The following is a 26,607-nucleotide window of genomic DNA, read 5'->3' on the forward strand; positions in this document are numbered from 1 at the left end:
CAGGAAAGCATGATGAAATAAGAATTCAAAAAATCCAGGAAAAGCTTAAGACCATCGAGGACACCTTTAAACGTTCCAACATCCGAATTATAGGGGTACCAGAAGGGGAGGACCAACAAGTGGAAAAGTTATTTGAACAAATAATAAAGGAGAGCTTCCCCAATCTGGCCAAGGGAACAGTCTTCCAAGAAATCCAAGAAGCTCAGAGAGCCCCAAAGAAGTTGGACCCAAGAAGAAACACACCAAGGCACATCATCATTACATTAGCCAAGGTAAAAACGAAGGAGAGAATCCTAGAAGCAGCAAGAGATAAGGGGACAGTAACCTACAAAGGAGTTCCCATCAGACTGTCAGCTGATTTCTCTAAAGAGACCTTACAGGCAAGAAGGGGCTGGAAAGAAATATTCCAAGTCATGAAAGACAAGGACCTACATCCCAGATTGCTCTATCCAGCAAAGCTCTCACTTAGAATAGAAGGGAAGATAAAGTGCTTTTCAGATAAGGTCAAATTAAAGGAGTTCATCATCACCAAGCCCTTATTCTATGAAATGCTAAAGGGACTTATCTAAGAAAAGAAGATAAAGAAAAGACATGTATAGCAAAAGGACAGCAAACTCACAATTATTAACAACCACACCTAAAGCAAAACCAAAAGAAACTAAGTAAACAACTAGAATAGGAACAGAACCACAGAAATGGAGGGCACGTAGAGGGCTAGCAGTAGGGGGGTGGGAGGAGGAGAGAGGGGAAAAAGGTACAGAGAATAAGTAGCATAGAATGTAGGTTGAAAATAGATAGGGGGAGGGCAAGAATAGTACGGGAAAAGTAGAAGCTAAAGAACTCACAAGTGTGACACATGGACATGAACTAAAGAGGGGGGAACGTGGGTGGGAGAGGGGTACAGGGTGGAGGGGAGTGAAGGGGGAAATGGGACAACTGTAATAGCATAATCAATAAAATATATTTTTAAAAAAAAGATGCTGAAATGAAAGGAATGATCACATTCTGAGGCAAATGTCTAGGTCAGAATTGAGGACCAACTGAGAAACTTGTCTTTCAGAGATGTTTTGGTTGTAAGTCTATAAAATATGCTCAGTCAGCAGAGATATTAGACTTGTTGGTTAATTCCCTCTTATTTGCTGTAAAAAACTTGAAAAATATTGTCTTAGTTGAAGTTTTTTTTTCCATTTTGAACTTTTTAATTTACATTGGTTGCCCTTTCAAAGTCTACCTTTCTACTCTGTTATGGGAGGAATAACATAATTTGACTTTGGTCAGATGGAAGAAAATTTCAATATTTTTATTAAAAATCATTGTTTCATGGAATTAAACATGGACTGAGTCTCTTAAGATATTATAAATACTTGAGAGAAAAGACTAGCCTTTGGATATGCTAAGTTTTTATTGTCCACAGACAGGATGTTGAAAACCACAACTTGTATTCAGATAGCTCTGTTTGATTTTGAAGGAACATTTCTGACAGATTGCTCAGCATATGTATGGAGACTTTGCTTGTAGCTGGTCAGAGCTGTCAGAAGATCCTTGAAAACTGCCTGTAGAGGTCATCACAGTCTGTTCTGCTGGGTAGTTGATATTTATGCGTTAATCATCTGTTGGCTCTCAGGAAGTTACACAGCAAAGAACAATGCCTAAAATTAAGTAGGTAGGGGGAAAAGTCTAAATTGTTATCTTTCTCACTGGACTTAGACTGGAAAATACAAGAGGTCTGTGTTGTGTAGCCCTGGCTAAAAGAATGACTGATATGGATTTGGTTTCTTTTTAATTCAATTTATGACTAGCATTGTCTTTAACATATATAAATTAAATAGGAAACTAAGAAAATTTAGTTTATCCCTTAGATCTTTTTCTTTTCTTGCAATTCCTTCTCCCCTTTGTGGTTTTGGGAAGACAGAAATAATTTAAAAATAATATTAGAGACCACTTAGAATCAGGTTAAGCACTTTACCCATTAAAACCAGGCACTTGGCTGTAGCTAGTTAAATCACTGGGGCATTGCCTGGATTTTTTGTTTTCAAGGGAACAATGCCACCTCTTAGGCGTCTCACAAACTAATGCTATTAAATTGTATAGATGTAATTACTTTGGTTGTTTTGCTTTGTTTTCTTTTTGGCTTGGGGTGTGGTGAAAATTTTATTGAGATACTAAGGGGACCAAGAACCTTTGTACTAAAAGGTTCTTGAACATTGAGCAATAATGCTACTCTCACTCTAAGACAAAGAAATTGACCTTTAGTCAACTAATATTGGAGGGCAGAATAGCAGTAGCTCTTTGTTTACACTGTGAAGATGTGGACTCTGTTTTTAAAAGAAGCATATAGGTGACTCCAAAACCATGGTGGAATGAATACAAGATGGCAGTGCTAAGACTAGAGTTTGACAATTGAGGTTCTCACTTGGGTGCAAAATTTAAGAGGTTGCCAAAAGGCTCAGTAATAAAAAAGATAATATTTTAATGTATCATAATTTTGGACCCTTGGAAATAAGGGGAGGAGAGGTTAAGGGAAATGGTAGAGGGTAGCACAAGGGGGTAGGTTACCAGTGGATTCAACAATCAGATCTGTGTTTTATGTAATACATTTTTTTCCATTCTGGGGTCAATATCTTTTTTTTTTTTTTTTTTTCTCTTGTAGCATGGCGGACACCGACCTATTTATGGAATGTGAGGAGGAGGAGCTGGAGCCATGGCAGAAAATCAGTGATGTCATTGAGGATTCTGTAGTTGAAGATTATAATTCAGTGGATAAAACTACTACAGGTAAAAAAAACTTTTTGATCTTATATTGTTTAAGTTGACTCAGTTGAAGGACATTTTTGTTAAGGAAGTGTGGGGTGAAGAAGGACTTTAAGAATCCAGGGATGCCTCATTGTGGCACTGGTACTACCTTTATTTTCGAGTGTTTTAATTTGTAAGTGCCTCATTTTCCTCATACATAAAGCTAGACACACTATATTTAACATTAAAAACATTGAGAGTTGTATTAACCATACATCTAGCAGTCCTCTTATTAAATGGTGTATGAACGGGAATGCTAAGTGGTGGTGTATGTCAGTGTCCATTTATTCACCCAGCAAAAAACAGCTTCCTATAGTCTTGGGTTTTGTTTTATTTTTTTTGTTTGTTTGTTTATTTTACTTGAACTTGGTTTCATTTGTGAGGTTAGTAGAATTCGCTTTGTGTCTGCCTTCAAGGACAGTTTACAAACTTTAGTGTTGTTAGCTTCTCTTTCAGAAAGGTAGTGTTGTAGGGTCAAGTTTTAGCCCTGAATTCATAAAGTGGGTGGTAGTTCTCCCCCTCCAAATTGTACCTGTTGCTTTCTTTTTATCTTCCTTGCCTTGGGACCTGAAGATAGCATTTATTTGGGTTGAAATAGGATATAGTGTAGAGTCTTGTGGACAGCTTACTCTGTGTGGTTCTGAATACCAGTTGTGGTGATAATAAACCCTTGAGTCCTAGAGGTTTGCTTGAGCTGTATAAGCAATACATTAAAATCTTGGTTCAGTGAACTTGTGATTTAACTTCATTAATGAGGAAATGTGAGACGGAGAAGGTGGCATTGCGTCCAATCGGTGGAGTGAGGGACAAGTAGGAGGAGAAATTGATCAGCAGTTGGATTTACAAATAAAGCAGGAAACTTTTTGGCTATAGAGACTGACAATAAGATGAAAAGGGAAGATTAGAACAGTATCCTTTTAGTGTCATCTGTCCCTGCCTCCAAGTGACTGTGCCTCCCCTTCCCCACAGTTTCTGTGAGCCAGCAGCCAGTCTCGGCTCCAGTGCCCATCGCTGCCCATGCTTCTGTTGCTGGGCACCTCTCTACATCCACCACCGTTAGTAGCAGCGGGGTACAGAACAGCGACAGTACAAAGAAGACTCTTGTCACACTAATTGCCAACAACAATGGTAAGTGGGATTATTGGGAAATTCTTCCTGGGTTAGAGGGGTGAGAGAATAAAAAAGGTCTTAGAAATAGCTGTACCTGTTTAGCTTTAGGTATTGATGTGGTTCTATTAGTTGGAGAGTCAATTTAGTAATCCTTTTCTTATAGGGAAGTGATTCAGTAGGTGGTGCTGGTCCTTCTGAGTTAGTGCTGAGTTGATGCTGGTTTTTCAAGCCAGAGTGTAGCCAGCCCATTCTTGCAGGTGATAATTTCTAGGAGGGAAAATGTAAGTCCCAAATTTGTAATTATTAAAGAGAATTGGGTTGAGTTTTTTGTTTGTTTGATTGTTTTTGCTTTGTTGTTTTAATTAGAAGAGCTCCATTAGTTAAGAATCTTCCCACGGCAGATTTATTTTGTATTTTCTCTGGCAGATTCATTTGGTTATTGGTTCTTGGGTATGGGAAATGGGATACGGTTGTTGTCTACCTGAAGAAAATGGTGAAAGAGTAGTGTTCTTAGTGTATTTATGGACTAGAGAGACTGTTTAGTATTGGTTTTTATTTCATTTCTGATGACTGTTTATACATGCTGAAGATGAGTTATTGGCAAGTTATGGCTCAAGATTCAAATTAGCACCTTCATAGAGTCATTGCCTTGCTGCGAAGGACTTTATTTTTAATTATTTTATTTTCTTTAAAAATAAAATTGCTTTGTTAATGTAAGAAAAATATATGCATTATAGAAAAGTAGGCAGAAAATAAAAAATTTTAAACTTTAATCCTACTTTCTGGATATAACAATTTGTAACTCTTTCTGTACATACATGTACTTCTGTATACTTTTATATGCTATATGTAGTGATTTACTTTTTACAAAAATGGACCTTACAGACTCTGTATTACTCTTCGTCTGCTTTTTTTCCTTCAAAATGTAGTGAGTATCTTCTCATTTTACTAAATATCTGTAACGTTTTTTATGACTATTTTCCCTTTGCTCGTCGGTTAACTAACACTAGGTTGTAAGAGGGTCATATTAGCTCTTTTAAAGAGCTGTTGTGAACATCTCTATCTTTTCTAACATCTTTAGTTACCTCTGAGAAAACATAAACTAAATATCAAATTGTTGGATCAAAAGGCATCACAATTTTAAGGATTTTGGTCAATATTTTTTCTTGGATTGACCATCAGGAAATGTTGGGTCAGTTTATATTTCCATTAGAAGTGCATATTATGTTCTTATGTTTGGATATAGGAGTTGATAGGAGCACATTGATAGTATTTATAGAGGTCTAGTCCTAAACTGGGTGGTGTTTGTTTTATCACTGTACTTTATAGCTTAATTCCCTATTAGTGAATGTTTATTACAGTTCCAATTTTTTGTGATTGCAGACTACTGTAGTGAACATTCTCAGGCATTATACTGCTCACTGTATAAGCATACCTGCATTATAAAATGCTGGGTCAAGCATTTAAAATTTGATAGTGTCAAATTGCCCTAATTGGTTGCCCTAAATAAGTGCCCACCAGTAGCTCTTTCCCCATATTGTTGCCAACTTTCAGTGTTATCAAACTGAAATCTTTGTCATTTCCATAGGTATTTTTTCAGTCTTTGGGTATTGAAAATGTGATTTTAGAGAAAAGATTTTATTTATTTATCTTTAGAGAGAGTAGAAGGGAGGGAGAAAGAGAGGGAGAGAAACATCAATGTGTGGTTGTCTCTTGGTGCCCCCACCAGGGACCTGGCCCACAACCCAGCCATGTGCCCTGACTGGGAATCAAACCATTGACCCTTCAGTTCACAGACGGGTGCTCAATCCATTGAGCCACCAGCCAGGGTGAAAATATGATTTTTTTTATCATGTGGAAAATCCTTAGAATTTTTTTCATTGGGAACCCTCATATATATATGATAACGGCTATCCCGAGAATTCTCTCATTTTTACAGATGTGGAAACTGAAACCTAGAGAGTTTAAATAATTTGCTTAAGGTCAAATAGTTTGTAAGTGACTAAACTAGATTTGAATTGTTTAGACTTCAAAGCTTATGGCCTTTCCACTGTATTTACTGCTTTCCTTGGTTTCTCTTAACATAATCTGTCCAAGTTCTGTTAGCAGTCAGTTTAGCTAAACTTTTCTTTTATCTGAGGGTTCCAAGCCTTGTGATAAGCATCGTATAACCTAGTCTCGACTCCTTGAATGGAGTCGATTCCTGAGCCCACCTAAGGCCTGTGTGCAAAATTTTAAATATACAGTGTATGTAAGTTTATTGTATTTATTTCAGAAACCTCTAGTATTCAAAATAAAATGTTAATCTAGGTTCATAGTTAAAAGAAAGTGGGTATTGACTAGTAACCACAGTTACATACATCTGCGTATTCCTCCAAAAACTGTTCATGCGCAGATAAGTGCACATTAATAGGTCCAGTTTGTCTAGCCTTTTCTCTCTCTTTTTTTTTTTTTGGTATGTACATAAAATTCTGTAACTTTTAAAAAAATGAGATACTCTTGATATGTTAGCATAAGTGTAACATCATGATAGAGTAGATAAAAAACGTTCTTTCTAGGCCCTGGCTGGCGTAGCTCAGTGGATTGAGCGCAGGCTGCGAACCAAAGTGTCGCAGGTTCGATTCCCAGTCAGGGTACATGCCTGGGTTGCCGGCCATGACCCACAGCAACCGCACATTGATGTATCTCTCTCTCTGTCTTTCTCCCTCCCTTCCCTCTCTGAAAATAAATAAATAAAATCTTAAAAAAAAAAAGTTCTTTCTTAACAACCCAGTTCCTCCGTTAACCTTCAGTTTAATTGTACTGGTATATTGTCCACTTATTACATTAATAGTGTAGCAAAAGAGAATAACTTTTAAGCAATTTAATATTGTTTCACTTAGTGTAGCGGGTTCTTTAGAAAGCTAAAAAGTTGTTTGTTTGTCTTCCTGCTCCCACCCTCCTTTTAAACCAGTTTTAAAATCATTCTGGCTCCTGGTTACCAACAGCTACTTTCTTCAGTAATTATATTTTAAAAGACTGTCCCTGTTTTGGTTGACTTTTGGTTGGCTTGGATTGACTTTTATAATTTACCTGTTCCTTTTTTTTATTTATAAATCCTCACCCGAGGATATGTTTTTTATTGATTTTCTTTTTTTTAGAGAAAGAGAAACATGAATTGGTTGCCTCCAGTATGCACCCCAGCGGGGAATTAAACCGGCAGCTTTTTGGTGCATAGATCGGTGCTCCAACCAGTTGAGCCACCTGGCTAGGGCTGTTTCCCTTATTTTTCTTGCTCTCTTGAAAAGCATTTACTTGACTCTTGATTTTAAGAAACATTTGTATATATATGTGAGAGGGAAGCCAGGGGTTGGGGAAGAGTAGGAGCACATTGATAGTATTTATAGTTGTCTAGCCCTAAATTGGGTGGTGTTTATTTTATCATTATACTTGATAACTTAAATTTATGTAACATTTTATATGGATTAAATGTTAAAATATAATTAAGATAAAGATTATTTCAAAAGAATGAATGGGACAGGGCAGGGGCAATGGGACACGATTTTGTCCTCTACTCCAAAATACCCGTTATTCCATGGAGTGTGTAGTTGGTTTAAAAAAAAAAATTGAATTCTTTCCTATATGGTAGGGAAAGAATAGTCTTTCTTTCCTTTTCAATAAAAGATACTGGGACAACTAACTGGATAATTTTCCACACTGAAAAAAAATGAAGTGCCACTCTTACCTTATGTCATATACAAATATTAACTGTAAATGGTAAAAGACCTAAATGTAAGAGCTAAAACTGTAAAACTCTTAGAAGCAAACATAGGGATAAATCTTTATGACCTTGATTTAGGCATTGGTTTCTTAGATGGTGCACCAAAAGCATTAGTACAGAAAAATTAGGTGAATTGGACTTTAGAAAAAATTAAAACCTTTTATTCTTCAAAGAGCACAATCAAGAAAGTGAAAACATACAATCCATAGAATGGGAGAAAAATTTAGTAAATAATGTATCTGATAAGGGACTTGTATCTAGAACATTTAAAGAACTAGTAATAAAAAGAAAAATAATCCAGTTTTTTAAATGGGCAAAGGATCTGAATAGATGTTTCTCCAAAGAAGACATGTAAATTCAAATAAGTACCTGAAAAGATGCTCAACATCATTAGTCATTAAGGGAAGTGCACATCAAAACCACAATGGGGTACCACTTTACACCCACTGGGATGCCTATAATAAAAAAGATGGACATTACAAGTGTTGGTGAGAGTATGGAGAAATTGGAACTTTCATATATAATATATTGCTGGTAACAATGTAAACTGATATGGCCTTTTTGGAAAATAGTTTTCCAGTTTCTCAAAAAGTTAAACATAGAGTTATAATGTAACTCAGCAGTTACATTCCAAGCTACATAGCCAGGAGAATTGACAACATGTTCAACACAAATTCTTGTGCACAAATGTTCATAGCAGTATTATATTTTTATAGCCAAAAAAATGGAAATAATCTAAACTGTTGAGTAGATAAACAGAAGGTGGTATAGATCCATAAAATGGAACATTATTAGGCCATAAAAAGAAATGAAGTCATGATATATGCTACAACATGAATGAACCTTGAAAAACATCATCTAAGTGAAAGAAATTAGACACAAAGGCTCCATATTGTATGAGTTTTTTAAATGGAATGTTCAGATTAGGCACATCTACGGAGACCAAAAGTAGATTAGTGCTTGCCAGGGCTGGGGGAGAGGAGAATGAGTAATAACTACTGGTGGGTGGAGGTTTCTTTTTGGAGTGATGAAATGTTCTAGAATTAGTGAGTGATGATGGTTGCACAAACTTTGTGGATATACTAAAGATCTCTAAATTTTATGTACGGCATGTTAGTTATATTTCAATAAAGCTTTTTTGTTTTTCAAAGACAGTCTCATGAATAAAATTTTGGAACATTTTTACTATTCTTTTTGCTGTTCCACTCAGCATTTGGAAATTATTCCTGTAGATCTCACTGATTGTATATTTGAATTGGAAGTGAAATAAATCACTGCTTAATTTTGACCTGTGACACTTGTAAATTCAATGCTATAAATTTCTTTCTGCATAACTCATGATTTTCAATACCTCTTTAGCTTACTTCAACTCCATTTTAGCCTTTCTTTCCTTTCCTGTCTTTCCTTTCCTTCCTTTCTTTTCTTCCTTTCTATTCTTTCCTTCCTTCTTTTTCTTTCATCTATGGAGGGAGAAAGAGAGGGAGACAAAAGCATCAATGTGTGGTTGCCTCTTGTGTGCCCCCTACTGGGGACCTGGCCCACAACCCAGGCATGTGCCCTAGACTGGAAATTGAACCCGCGACCCTTTGATTTGCAGGCTGGCACTCAGCCACTGAACCACACCAGTCAGGGCTAGCTCTCTTATTTCTGGGTTTTAAGGCTATGTAAGTAAACTTTACAAGAATGAAGGAAAAAAATTAAGACCTTCAGATTTGTAAAACAAACAACATATTTTGAGAAAAGTTGCTGTGAATCTCCTTCCCTTATTTAATCAGTTTATGGCTGTGATACCTAGTTTATATGTTGAGAGCAAACTTAGAGACAGGAGATTGGTTGAATAATTCTTTTCAAGGCTTTGTTTTAAGCCTCAGCATTCTGATTGCCTCCTTCATTCTCTAGAAATTGAACTTTGTATGACTTTTGAATTGTCAGAATTTCTTTGAAAAAAGGACTAATACAAATACAGAAATCATCATTTAAAAATTCATTAGAGTTAGAATTTATTAGAATTCATTAGAATTACTAAAATCTATTCAAATAATTCATGAAAAGTTATTAAAAATAATAAGTATACTTTGTGATTTGCCATATATGGACTTGCTTTCAGTTGAATTGTGAACTTAGTCTGGGCTTAGAAATCCACTTTTTAAGTTTTATTTTTAGAGATGGGGCGGCAGGGAGAAGGAAAGGGAGAGAAACATCCATGTGTGAGAGGAACATCCATCAGTTGCCTCTTGTACACCCCCCAGCTGGGGACCTGGCCAGCAACCCAGGCATGTGCCCTGACTGGGAATTAAACTGGTGACCTTTTGGTTTGCAGGATGACGCCTTACCGATGCCTTACCCTCTGAACCACCAGTCAGGGTGAAATCCGCTTTTGTTTGCACTATATTTTTGGAAAAGTCCTGACAGTCTATCAGATTCAAACATGACCCTAAAATGCTTATGCTGACATTCTGTATAATAGTAGAGTTCGTGCAGATTTTATGGGAACCCTGCCTATCTTTTGAAACTTGCAAATGCTGGTTTATTTCACATAAATGCAAAACATTTCCATCATTTTCTTCCTGTATTTAGTTGGAATGTACAGTTCAGTGATTATCTTAAGAATTTTTGGACTTAAATAACAGATAATTTATTTTATTTTACCCTAGCATTGAAATTAATACATAGAAAATACATGTTTTTGTTTAGCCACTGTTTTACAACCATAAATTGTAAAGGGGTAAAAGAGATAGATGAGGAACCTATAGATTAAAAGAGATATGAATTATTATATATTTAACTTTATTGAGTATAATTGACAAATATAATTGCAACATATAAAATGTACTTGTGGTGATTTGATATACATTGTAAAAGGATTCACACTATCTAGTTAGTACATCTGTCACCTCATATATTTATCTTTTGGTGGAGGGGAGTGAAAACATTTAAGTTTTTGCAAATTTCAGTTATATGAGACAGTGTTATCAACTATAGTCAGAATTATTATTTTTTGGAGTGGTAATGATGTTGATATTTGCTCTTCTTAAGTTGTCTTTTACAGATATATACTGAAATATTTATAGGTGAAATGACATGATTTAGAACTTGTTTCAAAATAGTATGGGCCAGTGCCCATAGGTATATGAACCAAGATTGGCTGGTGGTTGAAACTTGGTGATGGTACATGGGATTCATTATAGCATTTTATATATGTATATATGTGTATACACATATATACATATATAATGTTTACATATGTTTATCTGTGTATACACATATATGTTTAGATGTGTATATATGTATGAATGCATGTGTGTATATATGTATGTATACATACACATTAACTTCTTAATCAAACATTTAAATTTAAAATATACAGTCAGTAAATTGCCAGTACAGTTAGCAGAGACAGAACTTGTTGGAATGATTTGTTTACCTGTCACTCTCCATAATCACTAGTCTGCTGGCCTACTAACTGTCAGGGTCTAGTCCACTGATAGGCTCTCAATTTCTGGGAGAATATGGGACAAGCCACTATTGGCCCATTAATAGCCACCTGTATACCCAGTCTGCTGGTCTTGCTTTGTAACTATAGTGACTGCATTTGTCTAGTAGAATGTAGAGTTCAGAGAAGTCCATCTCATTCTGGTGATTTGAGGTAAAATGTTAAGGCAGAATTTTGCTTTAATCTTTGATGTAGGTGTATTGGCTCCCTGAAATTTTCTATGTGGTTTTGGAATATTTGTAAATTAGGAAATGTAGTATTGAGGACTTTTTAGCCAAACAGTACATAGAGGAAAAACATTTTTTTCTCACAAATGAAAACGAATTTAAAACATTTCAACAACAGTCCACTTTATTGGTATTTATTTACTAATATTTATTCACAAATGAACAATTATCTTCTCAAGTCCTATCATTTTTACCTTATGTTGTTTAGTTTTTGACCATATCTTTTATCAGTCTTGATGACATAAAGAGAAAGAAGATAGCTGTCCATCTCTGTGTTCCCATACCTAAAAGACCGTAGTTGTTGAGAGTGTTTTGCATTTCTGAGATTTGACTTCAGTTTTTATTTATCTATTTATGGAGAGGGCAAGGGAGGGAGAGAAACATCAATGTGTGGTTGCCTCTCACAAACCCCCTACTGGGCACCTGGCCCATAACCAAGGCATGTGCCTTAGACTGGGAATTGAACTGGCAACCCTTTGATTTGCAGGCTGGCACTCAATCCACTGAGCCACGCCAGCCAGGGCTAAGATTTGACTCACTAAGAGAGATGCCATTCTTTAAATTCTGTGTACTTGCTGAATTAATGTTTGTTTATGAATATTCCTTGTATAAAAAAATTAAGGGGGGTTAGCAGCAAATTACGTTCTGACAAAACAGATTTTACCTAGTTAAAATATGTTGTTCTTGTTTGTTAGTTTTAGAAAAACATGTTACTTAGTAAGAAAAAGAAACTTACATGTTACTTTGTTTTGCTGATTTGGTCTGGGAAAATAATGTGTGGTCACTTAAACAATGAGTCAAAGTGAGACGTGTAGAAGTCTTCATGTGTTAAGACATCCCTAGTGAAGATGTGTAGGGGAGATGTTAGTGGACCTTCCCTACCTACCTGTTTTTCTGTTAGTTGTAGATTTGGGTGAAGCTTAAATTTTTGGTGAGTTTGGTGACATTAAACCTGAGGTGAGTGATAGTCTTGGATATTTTGATATCTGGGACATCATTTCTTATCTAAGATCATGTTTCTTATAAAGTGTGCGTTTGTTTTCTATTGCATTCACTTTTCCCCCTCCCTTTTACTCTTCAGCTGGCAATTCTTTGGTCCAACAAGGTGGACAGCCGCTCATCCTAACCCAGAATCCAGCCCCAGGTCTGGGCACAATGGTTAGTCAACCAGTATTGAGGCCTGTCCAGGTCATGCAGAATGCCAATCATGTGACTAGTTCCCCTGTGGCCTCACAACCAATATTCATCACTACACAGGTGAGTAGGACTCTGAATTCTGGGACTAGTGAAGAGGAGATAAAAACTGTGAATCTTTGGGGGCTCTGACTTAGTCTTTAGTATCACTAGATGATTCTAAGTCCCGTCTTTTGACCTCGCTTTCTTATTTGCTATTTTGTAATTTGATGCTGACTCTTGTAGAAAGCTTAACATAGCTTACAGCTGGGTAATTTCCTCTTTATACCCCTTAGAGGGCTGTTAAGTGATTTGAGGTCTGGGCAGAAATTAGTGGGAAAGCTTGGATCCAGAAGCCTTATTAACACTTGGCCCTCAAGGCTTCTTGCTGTTTGCTGTTTTTCTTAAAACTGGGTATGTTGACTTTTGGACATCTGTGTGTGAAATTGGTGAAATATGGGTACATATTTGGAAGGGAAGAAAAGATGACTAACTTGGTCTATAATGTGAATTGGAGTTGAAAGCCTAAATGCTGAATGTGGGATATAAAGGCAAATGCTTTGCCTGTGACTTCCTGAGTTACAAACCCTTTGCTTAGAAGTATGCCAGAGATTTATGGCCTTTGGGAATAATTTCTTACAATTGTTTGTATGTTGAATCACTCTAGTGAATACTGTAATGTCATTTTTCCCCTTATATGCCTTCAGTAGGTTAACGGCCAGTTTTTGGCTGAGTTTTTTAAAGCTGAGATTTTTCTTAAGACAGAAAATAGGTTTCATTTTTGCTTATATGTACCAAAGCTTATTCTTCAGTTTTCATATTTTATCACTCAAAAGTTAGCCAAAATTCCTAAATTTCTCCATGTCAGTCATTTAAAAACTCTTAAGTCTAGAGAGAGGAACCATTAGGTAAGAGTGTGGGAATTTTTTGGATGTAGGCCTTACTGCGGTCTCTACTAGTGTTGGCTGATCTCCATGTTAAAGATCATTTTGCTTTTTAATGCAGGGATTTCCTGTAAGAAATGTCCGGCCTGTACAAAATGCAATGAATCAGGTTGGGATTGTGCTGAACGTACAGCAGGGCCAAACGGTTAGACCAATTACACTAGTCCCAGGTAAGGAAAAATGTCTCTCCATGTGGAATAAACTTGCATCCTGAATATTTGTTTTTATTGTCTCAATAGGTCGTTTAAAAAGAGTATTTAAGGAAAATCTAAAATATAAAAATCATACTGATTTAAGCCCTTTTTTAAAAAAAAACTGTTTCTAACCTTTGGCCGGGTTGGTGGTTTTATTTTCCTTTTTTCCTTTTTACCACCCTTCATCAAGTAGTAAAGTAGGATTTAAATAGTCAGTTTTATGTTTCTCATGTTTTAGTCAGTTATGAAGTTTGTTCTCCTGAAGGATTATTATGAACACAAACTCCCAAATTTTGTATTGCTTATAATTCTACTCATATACATGGTGAAATTATAAACTTAATTTTGATCTAATTTTATAGTATGGGTTTTTGGATATAAATTAAATAAATTACATACCCTTTGAGGATAAATATTGCTGATGACTAGTTAGTTTCTTTTTTTGTTTTTTGTTTTTTTTTTAAGAAACTGAAGTGCAGGATAATTTTAAAAAATCTTGTAGTCCCCCACCCCTGCCCAGTTCTTTATTTAGTGGCTAACTTAACTATAATTCAGGCCAAAAAGGAATATCTTAGTTGAGTTGTTGTTAAGGGTATCTCTGCAGCCTGTTTAAGTTGTTGTTGTCATTCTTGGAGCCCACAGAATGTTTTTGGCCTTTAGTCTGTTGAGCTTATCCTATCTTGTTCTCATATTTCTTGTGGAAATATATGTCAGTGGAATTGTCTATCACTGAGCCAGGAAACTCATCTTTAGGACACCCTGGTAGAGTGGCACAGTCAGTCTTCTATTTGAGTTTATTTGAGAGAATGGAAGACTCCTTTAGTATTCTGAGAAAGATTGCTTTTTTCCAGGACCATGTCTGCCCTCTGGGCCTATATTTACCCATACTGCTTTCCACCCTGTACCCATTCTTTCTCTTCCACGTTTGACCTTTTTCTTTCAAGGTCAAACTCCTCCTTATCATATTTTTAGAATGGAAAAGCAGTGAGTGGGTAAGGTGTTTTAGGAGGAATTGATGGGAATCTTTTTTCTTCAGTTTAATGTTTTATGGGCTAGTTATTTAGGCTAGGTTTTTTTATTAGCTTGCATGCCTATTACTTTCTTAGTTATATGCTATTCTTGGTAACCTGTGATGGTCACCAATCAGTTTGGGGAAATGATCTATCCCTCTTTCAGTATTTTCAGTAAAGATAGGGGTGGTGTATTTATTATAGGTGAGCTTATTGACTAAGATTTGGTACTTTCCTTTATCTTTCTTTTGAAGCCCCAGGTACCCAGTTTGTTAAGCCAACAGTTGGAGTCCCACAGGTGTTCTCTCAGATGACCCCAGTGAGGCCAGGCTCCACAATGCCTGTGCGGCCCACCACCAACACCTTCACCACCGTCATCCCAGCCACTCTCACCATCCGAAGCACCGTCCCACAATCCCAGTCCCAGCAGACCAAGTCCACTCCCAGCACTTCCACTACTCCCACTGCCACACAGCCGACCTCCTTGGGACAACTAGCTGTTCAGCCTCCAGGCCAAGCCAACCAGACCTCAAATCCCAAGCTAGGTGAGACTTGGGAAGAGGAGCTGGCAGAGTTGGGACGGGGTGGTGGGTGGAGAACAGATGATTATCACTTGGCCAACATAGCTCCCTCCTTCCCCTCTCCACCTGCAGTGAGCATTACCAGCTTTGTCACTGTGAAGCGACCTGGGGTTACAGGTGAAAATAGCAATGAAGTGGCCAAACTGGTGAATACCCTTAACACCATCCCTTCCCTGGGCCAGAGTCCCGGGCCAGTGGTGGTATCCAACAACAGCTCTTCCCATGGCTCTCAGAGAACCAGCGGACCTGAGTCTTCAATGAAAGGTACAATAACCTGAAGGACTCTGAGCAGCCAATCATTCAAAAACATTAATAAATATATGTTGTATCAGAATTCTATACTATGAAATAGAGAAATAAAATAGAATACAGTTGCTACAATCTGTTCTCGCAGAAGCTTCAGTATAGCAAAGGGGATAGCCACTTGTGAAAAGTGTAACTGAATCATCAACAAAGAATTTTGTAATGGTACTTTGCAGATTAGTGAGATGGATTAATCAGGTATAGGCGGTATAATCAAAAGATGGCTTCATGGAGGAGATGGATTTCTGAACAAGGTTTTAAAGTGAGGATTTGGTACAGAGGTTTTCACGTAAAGAAGGATATGATCGTGAGGGTTTTCAAGGGTCTAGATCAGAGGTCAGCAATCTTTTTCTGCGAGAGACCAGATAGTAAATATATCAGGCCTAATGCACAATATGGTCTATATTACAACTACTGAACTCTCCCATGGTAGTGCAAAAGCAGCCGCAGACAGTATGTAAATGAATGAGCGTAACTGTGCTCCACCAGAACTATTTATGGACTCTCATTTTTGAATTTCATGTAATTTTCATGTGCCCAAAGATCTTACTCATTTTTTGCTTTTGTTTCAACCATGTAAAAATGTAAAAACCTGCAACAAATGGTGTTGGGAAAAACGAATATCTACGAGCAAAAAAAGAACTTGGACCCTTACCATATATAAAAATTAACTCAATAAATCAAAGACTTAAGCATAGAGCTAAAACTGTAAAACTCTTAGAAGAAAACACAGGGGGAAATCTTCATAATGTTGAATTTGGCAATGATTTCTTGCATATGTGACACCAAAAACACAAGCAACAAAAGAAAAAGTAGATAAGTAAGACTACATCAAAACTAAAGTGTTTAGGGCAACAAAGGATGCTATCAGCACCAAAAAGGCAACCTACTGAATAGGAGAAAATATCTGCAAGTCAAGTATCTGATAAGGGGTTAATATTCAGAATATATAAAGAACTTCTACAACTCAACAACAAAGGAACAAACAACCCAATTTAAAAAATGGACAAAGGTGTTGATTAGACCTTTCTTCAAAGAAGATATACTATGCAGATGGCCATTGAACCCTGAAGCAACACTAAACATCACTAATAATTAGAGAAATATAAATGAAAACCATAATGAGGTACTACTTCATACCCATTAGGATGGCTGTTACTCAAAAAACAAAATTAACAAGTGTTGGTGAAGATGTGGAAAAATTGGAAATCATTGTGCATTGCTGGTGGGAATATAAAATAGCATGGTTTTTACTGTTGATATATTTACTACAAAAAAATAAAACAAAATTACCATATGATCTAGCAGTTCCACTTCTGGGTATATACCTAAAGGAATTGAAAGCATGGACCCAACATTTGTACCTGAATCTTATTATTCATAATAGCCAAGAGGTGGAAGCATCTCAAATGTCCATCAGCCTATGAATGAGTACACAAAGTGTGGTATATACATATAATGGTATATTGTTCAGTTTTTCAAAGGAAGGAAGTTCTGACACATACTACAACATTCATGAACCTTGAGGCCATGATGTTAAGTGAGCCAGTAACAAAAGGAAAAATGCTGTATGATTCTACTCAATGTGAGGTACCTAGAATAGTCAGAGTCACAGAGACAGTAGAGAATGATGTTTGCTAGGGATGAGGACAAATGGGGAATGGAGAGTTGTTCAATGGTATAGAGTTTCATTATTGCAAGATGGAAAGACTTCTGGAGATTGCTTGCACAACATTGTGAATGTACTTGTACACTTAAAATTGGTTAAGAAATAAATTGTATGTTATATATATTTTACCATAACCGAAGACAAAAAATAAAAGCCATTCTTAGCTCATGGGCCAAACAGAAACTGCAGCTGGCTGGGTTTGGTCTATGAGTCATAATTTGCTAACCCTTGGCCTAGAGTAAGAAGAAGAATGGTAAAAGGAATGTCCTTCATAATGATCTCTCATGCCTGCCTACCAGCCTTGATATATCCCTCAGGGAGTGTAACCTTTTTCCAAAAGGCCAGTAGTAATATCCAATATCATCTTATTAATCTTACCAATGCTGTTCACTTCTTTCAGTGACCTCTTCCATTCCCGTGTTTGATCTCCAAGACGGTGGCCGGAAAATATGTCCACGGTGTAACGCTCAATTCCGTGTAACTGAAGCTTTGAGAGGTCATATGTGTGTAAGTGATAACACGTTCTGATGGGGATCCAGTTTAAATAGCTACCACTACATAACTCCTATCATTGGGAGCTTGTGAAGCAGGGATTCTAAAAGGACTTGGAAGCTTTTTTTTTTTAATATATATATTTTTAATATATTTTATTGATTATGCTATTACAGTTGTCCCATTTCCCCCTTCACTCCCCTCCACCCTGTACCCCCTCTCCCACCCATGTTCCCCCCCTTTAGTGCATGTCCATGTGTCATACTTATGAGTTCTTTAGCTTCTACATTTCCCGTACTATTCTTGCCCTCCCCCTATCTATTTTCAACCTACATTCTATGCTACTTATTCTCTATACCTTTTCCCCCTCTCTCCTCCTCCCCCCCCTACTGCCCCCCATGTGCCCTCCATTTCTGTGGTTCTGTTCCTATTCTAGTTGTTTACTTAGTTTCTTTTGGTTTTGCTTTAGGTGTGGTTGTTAATGATTGTGAGTTTGCTGTCCTTTTGCTATACATGTCTTTTCTTTATCTTCTTTTCTTAGATAAGTCCCTTTAGCATTTCATAAAGTAAGGGCTTGGTGATGATGAACTCCTTTAATTTGACCTTATCTGAAAAGCACTTTATCTTCCCTTCCATTCTAAATGAGAGCTTTGCTGGATAGAGCAATCTGGGATGTAGGTCCTTGTCTTTCATGACTTGGAATATTTCTTTCCAGGCCCTTCTTGCCTGTAAGGTCTCTTTGGAGAAATCAGCTGACAGTCTGATGGGAACTCCTTTGTAGGTTACTGTCCCCTCATCTCTTGCTGCTTCTAGGATTCTCTCCTTCGTTTTTACCTTGGCTGATGTAATGATGATGTGCCTTGGTGTGTTTCTTCTTGGGTCCAACTTCTTTGGGGCTCTCTGAGCTGCTTGGATTTCTTGGAAGACTGTTCCTTTGCCAGATTGGGGAAGTTCTCCTTTATTATTTGTTCAAATAATTTTTCCACTTGTTGCTTCTCCCCTTCTGGTACCCCTATAATTCGGATGTTGGAATGTTTAAAGGTGTCCTCGATGGTCTTAAGCTTTTCTTCGATTTTTTGAATTCTTATTTCATCATGCTTTCCTGCTTGGTTGATTCTATCTTCCTTCTGGTCCACTGTATTGTTTTGAGACTCATATTCCTTCCTTTCACTTTTGGCTCTCCTCCGTGAATCTTCCTGCATCTCTTTTGTGGTAACTTGCATTTTTTCATGTAATTTGCACCCAAAATCAACCAGTTCCATGAGCTTCCTGATCACCAGTGTTTTGAACTGTGCATCTGATAGATTGTCTATTTCTTGGTCACTCAAAAGGATGAGTCCTGGGGGACCGATCTGTTCTGCTGGAAACATGTCTTATGTCTTTCCCTGTCTCTCCTATTTAATTTATTTATTTATTTATTTATTTTCTCCGGTCTGGTCGCTCTTGTTACGGTGGGGGGCGGAGCCTTAGGTGTTCACCGGGGCTGGGCGCCCTAGTTGCTAGATTGTGACGTTATATGTGGAGGCGGGGGCGGGAGCGGGGATAGGAGGGATCAGTGGCGACAGTTCCGTTCTCCTGGAGTCAGACACTTCCCTGGGCTTCTGGGCCGTGAGCTCTGACCTGGTCCACAATCGCTGCCCCACTGATTCCCCCAGCCACTGCTTGCTTACTCAGGGATCACCGCTGCACTGCTGCGCTCTTGCGCCCCGGATGGCTGTCGCGCCGATTTTGCGCCAAATTTCCCCGACCTACATGCGCTACGGACCCGCACCAGGCCCGCGCCTGCTCGGCTCGTCATCCCCTACCAGTCTGGATGTACGGGTCTACTTCAACTTCTTGGCTGTCCGACTTCCATTTAGATAAATCCTCTGACAGTTCTGATATTATGACTGCAAATCATTGTTGTAAATTATTGTTGTTCTGTTCTTGGTTGTGCGAGGAGGTACGGTGCGTCCACCTATTCCTCCATCTTGCCGGGGAAGCTTTTTAAAGTGTTGCTTTGTCGTTTGAACTGCTTTAGACTAGTTATATACTGTGGAAGGTCATAGGATATATTTAAAGACTCTCAAATAGATCAGAACCTATGAAACCTTAATTCCTTAGTTGTGGTAAATTTTGAAACTGCATGGGACAGTTTAGACAACCAGAACTCAAACCAAGTTGGCTTCAGCTCATTTTCTGCTTATGTGTCATTAATGAATCAGGAGTTATTAACCAGTTCCCATTTCTAACCTTATTGGTTTTTCTGGTATTAGTTCAGATGCAAAGATTGGAACTTCTTCCTGCCAGGGAGCTCAGAACCAAGTTATGCTAGTGAGTGGTTAAGGTAGCTGTAAAGCAGGAAGGAGAAGTACAAGATATGTTGCTTGGAGTGACATGTGGCTGTAAATATATATACACTAGAAAAAGATAGACACTTGGAAATACTGTACAAAACTGGAGGGTGAAAACTAGATGAAACCACCTAGACACAGAGAGGTTGAGGGGTTATCATACCCTAGCCCCCAGGATAACCAGAATGACCAGATGTCTTCTTTCTTTATAGTACTGTTGTCCAGAAATGGTCGAATACCAGAAGAAAGGAAAGTCTCTGGATTCAGAACCCAGTGTCCCTTCAGCAGCAAAGTCCTCATCGCCTGAGAAAACAGTTCCTGTTGCTTCCACACCCTCTTCAACACCAATTCCTGCTTTATCACCACCTACCAAAGTAACAGAGCCAAATGAAAATGTGGGTGATGCTGTCCAGACCAAGCTCATTATGCTAGTAGATGACTTTTACTATGGACGGGATGGTGGCAAAGTAGCCCAACTCACAAACTTCCCTAAGGTTGCCACGTCTTTCCGATGCCCACATTGTACAAAAAGGCTAAAAAACAACATTCGGTAAGTGGGTTTTTTAAAGATTTTATTTATTTATTTTTAGAGAGAGAAAGGGAGAGAAACTTCAGGGTGTGGTTGCCTTTCACGTGACCCCTACTGGGGACCTGGCCCACAATTCAGGCATGTGCCCTAGACTGAGAATCAAACCTGCGACCATTTGGTTCGCAGGCTGGCACTCATTCCACTGAGCCACAGCAGCCAGGGCATTTGGTACGTGTTAAAGACCCTTGGAGGTTACCTTAGACAAGACAAGACTGAAATTTTCTTATGTTTAAGACTTTTGCTTTGGAGAATGGCCCTATTATCCAGTCTTGCTAAAGATTATCATTAAATCAATAGATAGTACTACAGAAGGTGAAATTGTGGTAATAAATAAAATATAACTGGATAGAGTAAGGGAGACCAGTGTATCTCCTGCCATAGAAGTCTTAGTTTTAAGAACCTTTTTCTGCACCCAGAGGAAGTGGAGGGAGGGGAGCAGGTAATGTATGTTTTCTGTACTTTCCCTTTGTGCTGTACCACAGATTCATGAACCATATGAAACACCACGTGGAACTCGATCAGCAGAATGGTGAAGTGGATGGTCATACTATCTGCCAACACTGTTATCGCCAGTTTTCCACTCCCTTCCAGCTCCAGTGCCACTTGGAAAATGTTCATAGTCCCTATGAATCGACTAGTAAGTTTGGAAACTCTTAAACTCTAAGGATGTACTTAGCTCTTTATTGTTGAATGGCACTAGGGGGTGCTGGTTGTATTTATTTATATGTGGGTAACAGTGTAGAGGAAGTGCTTCGTGTATTTGTAAGTCAGTTCCTTACCTCACTTGCCCTATTTTCTTTTAAGCCTGACTTATGTTCTGTTCAGCATGAATTGAGTTCAGTGCTAGATCCTGAATTATGAGGGGCTTTGGTTCAGGACCACTGGAGAGAGATACATGTAGTGGATTTATCACCTAGATCCTTTTATAGAAGGAGCACCTGTATTTGAACTTCCATTTTAAATAGTCCCCTGGTAGGCTTTATGTAGGATAGAGGATAATATTTATTATAAAGTACCTTACAATTGAGACAGTGTTTTTAAAAAATTAAGTCATTTACTTAAGACCATACAGCTCAGTAAGATGACATTGTGAGACTTTGAGCCCAGTCCTCTAGAATATATCCTGTGTCCTTCAAGGAATTTCTAGTTGAAGGCACAAAAGTTATATAAATATAGGAAAATGTAAGAACAACACAGTACATTTATTATAAACATAAGTGTTGTATGTTTCACCAAGAGTAAGTGAAATAGTTTAGAGAAGGAGTAAGGCCCTTGTGGCGAGATTTCACAGAAAGTCATGTTTAAGTTTTTAGGGTCTTTAAATACAAGAAGGATTTAGATTGATGGTAAGTAATAAGAAAAGTTTTAGGTGATGGAAAAAAAACATGAGCAGAGGTGTAAAGACCAGAAATCTGCATATGATTTTGATGCTTTTGCTACAAATTAAAAATGTCGACTAAAATAAATAATAAGGGCATCTATTCTGTCATTTAACTGAAAGGGCTTCAAGCCCAGAGCTTGAGTGTACTGCTTCTCAGCATTTCTCTGGTCTCTGGCTGTGTTAGTCTCAGGCATGACGCTCAGACACAAAGTCATACAGATGAAGAGTACGGATGAAGAAAAGACCATACCTTCCTGTGTCTTTTCTGAATCTGTTTCTTATAAGGCAGAATTGCTTTTCCTTTATATCTCCTTGACCTTGGTCATATTTGCATGGGGAATGGGATTGCCATGAGTGGCTTAGACTAGTACTGTTCAAAGAAGTAGAAAGTGAGCTACACATGTAATTTAAAATTTTTAGTAGTTATTTAAAATAAGGTTTTAAAGAGCTGAAATTAATTTTACTAGTATATTTAACTCATGCAAAATGTAGTTACTGGAACATGTATTCACAATTTTAAAATTAATGAGATATTTAATTTTTTTCCTGTTAAAAAAGATCTTTAATGTTGCGATAACTGCATGGTGACAGATGATTGCTAGACTTAGTGTGGTGATGACATTATAAGGTTAACAAATGTTGAATCACTATATTGTACACCCGAAACTAATATTATATACCAAGCCTACTTAAAATTTTAAAAGTGAAAAAAATTCTGCTATGTATATTACACTCACAGCAAGTCTCAGTTTGGGCTTACCATATTTTAGGTGTCTGCAAGCCACATGTCCCTGGGGGGGTCACCATATTGGACAATGAAACTTTAGACTAATCGTTTAAGAATAGAGTGGATATTAAAGTCAACCATCATACCACTATGTTGTAGTGGCAGAGTAGCCAATTTGGTCCATAGGAAAGATAAGTGGAAGTTTTTCCTTTATGGAAAGAGGAAACAATACAGAACTTCATCAGTCTTTTTCTGTTGGCTTACTATTCTGTTATCCCTGACTTTTAGGAAAAAAATATTTTACTTTTACTTTCTGGTGTTTTAAAATTAAATTATAGATATAATTATATTTTGTTCCTAAATACTTCAGTGTGTGTCTCTAAAAATGACATTTTTCTCTAAATAGCCTTTGTCAAGACCTAATAGATTTAATCATAAATTAATCTCTAATATCTAGTCCTTTTTAAAATTTCCAAAATTGTCCCCAAAACATCAATGGATTAAATATATTTAATTAGAGTGACAATGTAATCTTAATAGCATTGTGTTTTTCTTCATACTGTTCAAGGGCAATAAACTGAGGAGGAGGTAGGGTTGAGGAGGGAGTGCTTCAGGGGTCTTAATAACCAAGTTCAGGTGTTGGGAGGATACTGTATGGAAAAAAAGACTTAATTGCTTGGTGAAATCTTGCAGTACATGGAGTGTTGAGGCTGGATGAACCTTAGAAAGGCATAAGGACTCTCCTTCCATAATTTGGAAAATAGAAAGGAGACACTGTTAGTAGTTAATACCTGTTCTCTCAAACTAAGAGACCAGTTAGGTGTTAAGATGGTGAGGTTAATGGTGCTGGGGAGGGACAGTGTTAGGATAGTCACTTTGGAAAATCAATTCTCCCTCTTGAATATTTTCCATACCAGCTTCTTCCCCTGTTGAACAGATGTGAAAGGTTACTAGAGATCTCTTAAATTCCACTGATGTCTTAGGTTTCCTACCTCACTGATTTTCTTGATAGACGATAATACATATAAATCTTAGCTTGGTATTTGTGATTAGAAATTGCTTGATGTTATTATTATGGATGTTGTGTGACAGCTGTAACAATGGAGCTGATATATAGGTTGTAGGAAAAGCCTTTGAGGTTGAGTGAAATTGCCCCGGGAAAGCATATAGAGTAAGAAAGGGTTGGACAAGAGGTTGTAAAACACCAATGCTTCAAGCTTTTCTAGAAAGAAAAAACTAAAGAAGTTGAGCAAATGGAATTAAGGGGTAAGGTGGACAAAACAGGAGAAAATATTGTCATGCCGCTAGCAAATGTTTCCCAGACCTGTCATGCACTTCTCTACCTCCATGTCTTTGCTCCTGTTCTTCTCTTGGCTCCTCTGCCTGCAAACTCTCATTCTTCTTTCAAGGTTCAGCTTATATGACTACAGCTTTTCCTCCTTCCTCTAAGTGCAGAGTACTTTATTTTTGTATGTATGTGTCCCTGTAGCACCTAATGTACTTTCAGGCAGTGGTTCTATATGGGGTGCAGACCCATTTGAGAATAAACACAAAACTTGTGAATCCTCTTTCTAGAAAAATAGACAATTTTCCTTTTTTGCAAATAATTTCAGAGGATACTTGGATTTCCTGAGACCTCTTTCCTGGATCTCAGATGAAAAACCCCTGGGCTTTTCTGCGTGTTTGTTTTACTTTAAAGAATTAACTTCACTCATCTTTTTGGGGGTGGGGACCGGAGTTGGACATTGTCCAGTAAATGCTTCAGTCTTCAAATTCATAGTTTCTGTACTTGCAAAAACTTGAAAGTAATTTCAGTGACAATAAGAAAAATATAAATAACCACCTATATTTTGCTTCTATAATTGAAAATATGAAACAATTAAAATTTTTACCAAAAATTCAGAATTGTAACCTTATAGGCTACAATTGACAAAATGTGCAGTTCCAAAATTGTTGTCTCAAATTTGTTAGCACTGTCATAACACAATAACTCCTAACAAGGCAAGAACTTATATTCATGATTCTCAGTTTTTTAAAGGACAAATTCTTATTAGAATTCATTTAAGATGTTCAATAATGCTTACTGAATTATTAATATGAGTTAATCATTGTCTATCCTTGAACAAAAGAATGAACTAACGTAGTATTTTGAAAATCAATTTGGTAATGACATGGAAAAATAAATACTGTATTTATTGGTAAAATAGGAGGAGTTGGAATTCACCTAATTAGAAGAAGGAAATTGTGCAGGCTTGTGACAAGATTTTGCCTGTGAGATTGGAGAGGTGACACTTCCTAGATTTTGAAATAATGGTGACAGAACACAGGGGTATGGATTCAGAGATAGTACCCAAGTTTTGAGTTTAAGAAGAGGTGGGGTAGTGAGAATGAAAACTGGGAACCGGGATGCTGCGGCTTTAAGTTATAATTGATGGTAGACTGTCCAATTAAAATGGCCTTGTAGATAATTCAAAATCTAGAATGGGGCTTTGGTAAGAAGTCTGAGCTAGCAACAAGGTTAGTTCTTATTAGGAACAGAGACATAAAGACAGAACCATTTTAAAGAAAGAGACTAAATGATTTTTTAACTATGGAAAATGAAGATATGGAACTCAGAAAATACAATGGGTCAGCGGGACCTCAGTCTTATTGTTAGGTGGGTTTACTGATCACTGTTCTTCTTACAGCCAAGTGCAAGATCTGTGAGTGGGCATTTGAGAGTGAGCCACTGTTTCTCCAGCACATGAAGGATACTCATAAGCCTGGAGAGATGCCTTATGTTTGCCAGGTATTGCCTTTTTCTCTAGAGAGCTTTAGCTGTTTTACTCTCAGGCTGAACACAAAGAATCCACTCGTGACCATTGCTGAACACCTACTGCACACATGCAGTTTCAGGAGCACTGAGGAGATACAAAAGAAATAGTAAACACAGGTCCTGTTTTTAGGATTCTCCATGTAGGAGAAGAACATGAAGTCACAGACACATGTACTGAGTGAGTGTCTGTGTCCTGAAGTTGCCTTTTGGAGATGGACAGAGAAAACTTGGTTCCTCTCATCCTCTTATCCAAAAAACATGAATTGTTCTCAGACTTTGCTGTCCTTTCCCACTTTCATCTTAATTCACAGTGGAATTTATCACAAATGTAGCCCTGTATTACAAAGTCAGAAAAATGATTTTTTAAATATATATATATTTTTTTTTTTAAGAAATTTTGTTTTCATATTTTAATATTTTTGTTGATATGTCCTTTTTGAGGCCTCAGTTGTTTGCTCACTCTAGCTTACTTTCCCTGTTATGTGACTCAGGTGTGTCAGTACCGCTCCTCACTCTACTCGGAGGTAGATGTCCATTTTCGGATGATCCACGAGGATACGCGGCATCTGCTGTGCCCATACTGCCTAAAGGTCTTCAAAAATGGCAACGCATTCCAACAGCATTACATGAGGCACCAGGTACCAGGCACTAAGCAATTACCATTTTCTTATTTTTAAAATTTATGAATGCTGGGACCAGGGCCAAGCTAGGGAAATAATTTTGATAGAGAAGAGTATACAGGGTCTGGCACAAAATAGTGCCCCTTTGTATTACAAAATCTTTTATTACAAAATTATAAGCATGTAGTTCTGTAACTTCACACTGCACACTCAAACACACCATATGACATTTTCAGTGAAATGTTGAAATTAAAACTATAAATTTTTACACTCATAGTATTACCCTACCTACCACACTCAAGCAGGCATTACTTCTGTTGGACCCCGTACATGTGTTTGCAAAAGTTTACTGCATTTTGATTATATACATTGCACTAGGCTTAGGTGCTGAGA

At 37.5% G+C, this 26,607-nt stretch overlaps 1 protein-coding gene across 7 annotated transcripts in view; it reads left to right on the top strand.

Annotated features, from left to right (window-relative positions):
- POGZ (pogo transposable element derived with ZNF domain) overlaps positions 1–26,607 on the top strand; it is a 53,420-nt gene that overhangs the window by 18,665 nt on the left and 8,148 nt on the right. The window contains exons 2-12 of one of the 7 annotated variants that reach the window (XM_028503012.2): positions 2,651–2,775; positions 3,763–3,921; positions 12,465–12,640; positions 13,562–13,670; positions 14,959–15,249; positions 15,331–15,549; positions 17,658–17,764; positions 20,295–20,632; positions 21,154–21,308; positions 25,467–25,567; positions 26,086–26,232. In XM_028503012.2, coding sequence (XP_028358813.1) covers positions 2,652–2,775; positions 3,763–3,921; positions 12,465–12,640; positions 13,562–13,670; positions 14,959–15,249; positions 15,331–15,549; positions 17,658–17,764; positions 20,295–20,632; positions 21,154–21,308; positions 25,467–25,567; positions 26,086–26,232 — 1,926 coding nt within the window. In that variant the 5' untranslated portion in view covers position 2,651. Of the gene's footprint in view, positions 1–2,650; positions 2,776–3,762; positions 3,922–12,284; positions 12,341–12,464; positions 12,641–13,561; positions 13,671–14,958; positions 15,250–15,330; positions 15,550–17,657; positions 17,765–20,294; positions 20,633–21,153; positions 21,309–25,466; positions 25,568–26,085; positions 26,233–26,607 lie in introns of those variants that run through there. The other 6 variants (XM_028503013.2, XM_028503017.2, XM_028503014.2 and 3 more) reach the window with 6 other exon arrangements.

This window comes from Phyllostomus discolor, chromosome 14, assembly GCF_004126475.2.
Source record: "Phyllostomus discolor isolate MPI-MPIP mPhyDis1 chromosome 14, mPhyDis1.pri.v3, whole genome shotgun sequence".
In the NCBI taxonomy this organism is placed as follows: Eukaryota; Metazoa; Chordata; class Mammalia; order Chiroptera; family Phyllostomidae; genus Phyllostomus; species Phyllostomus discolor.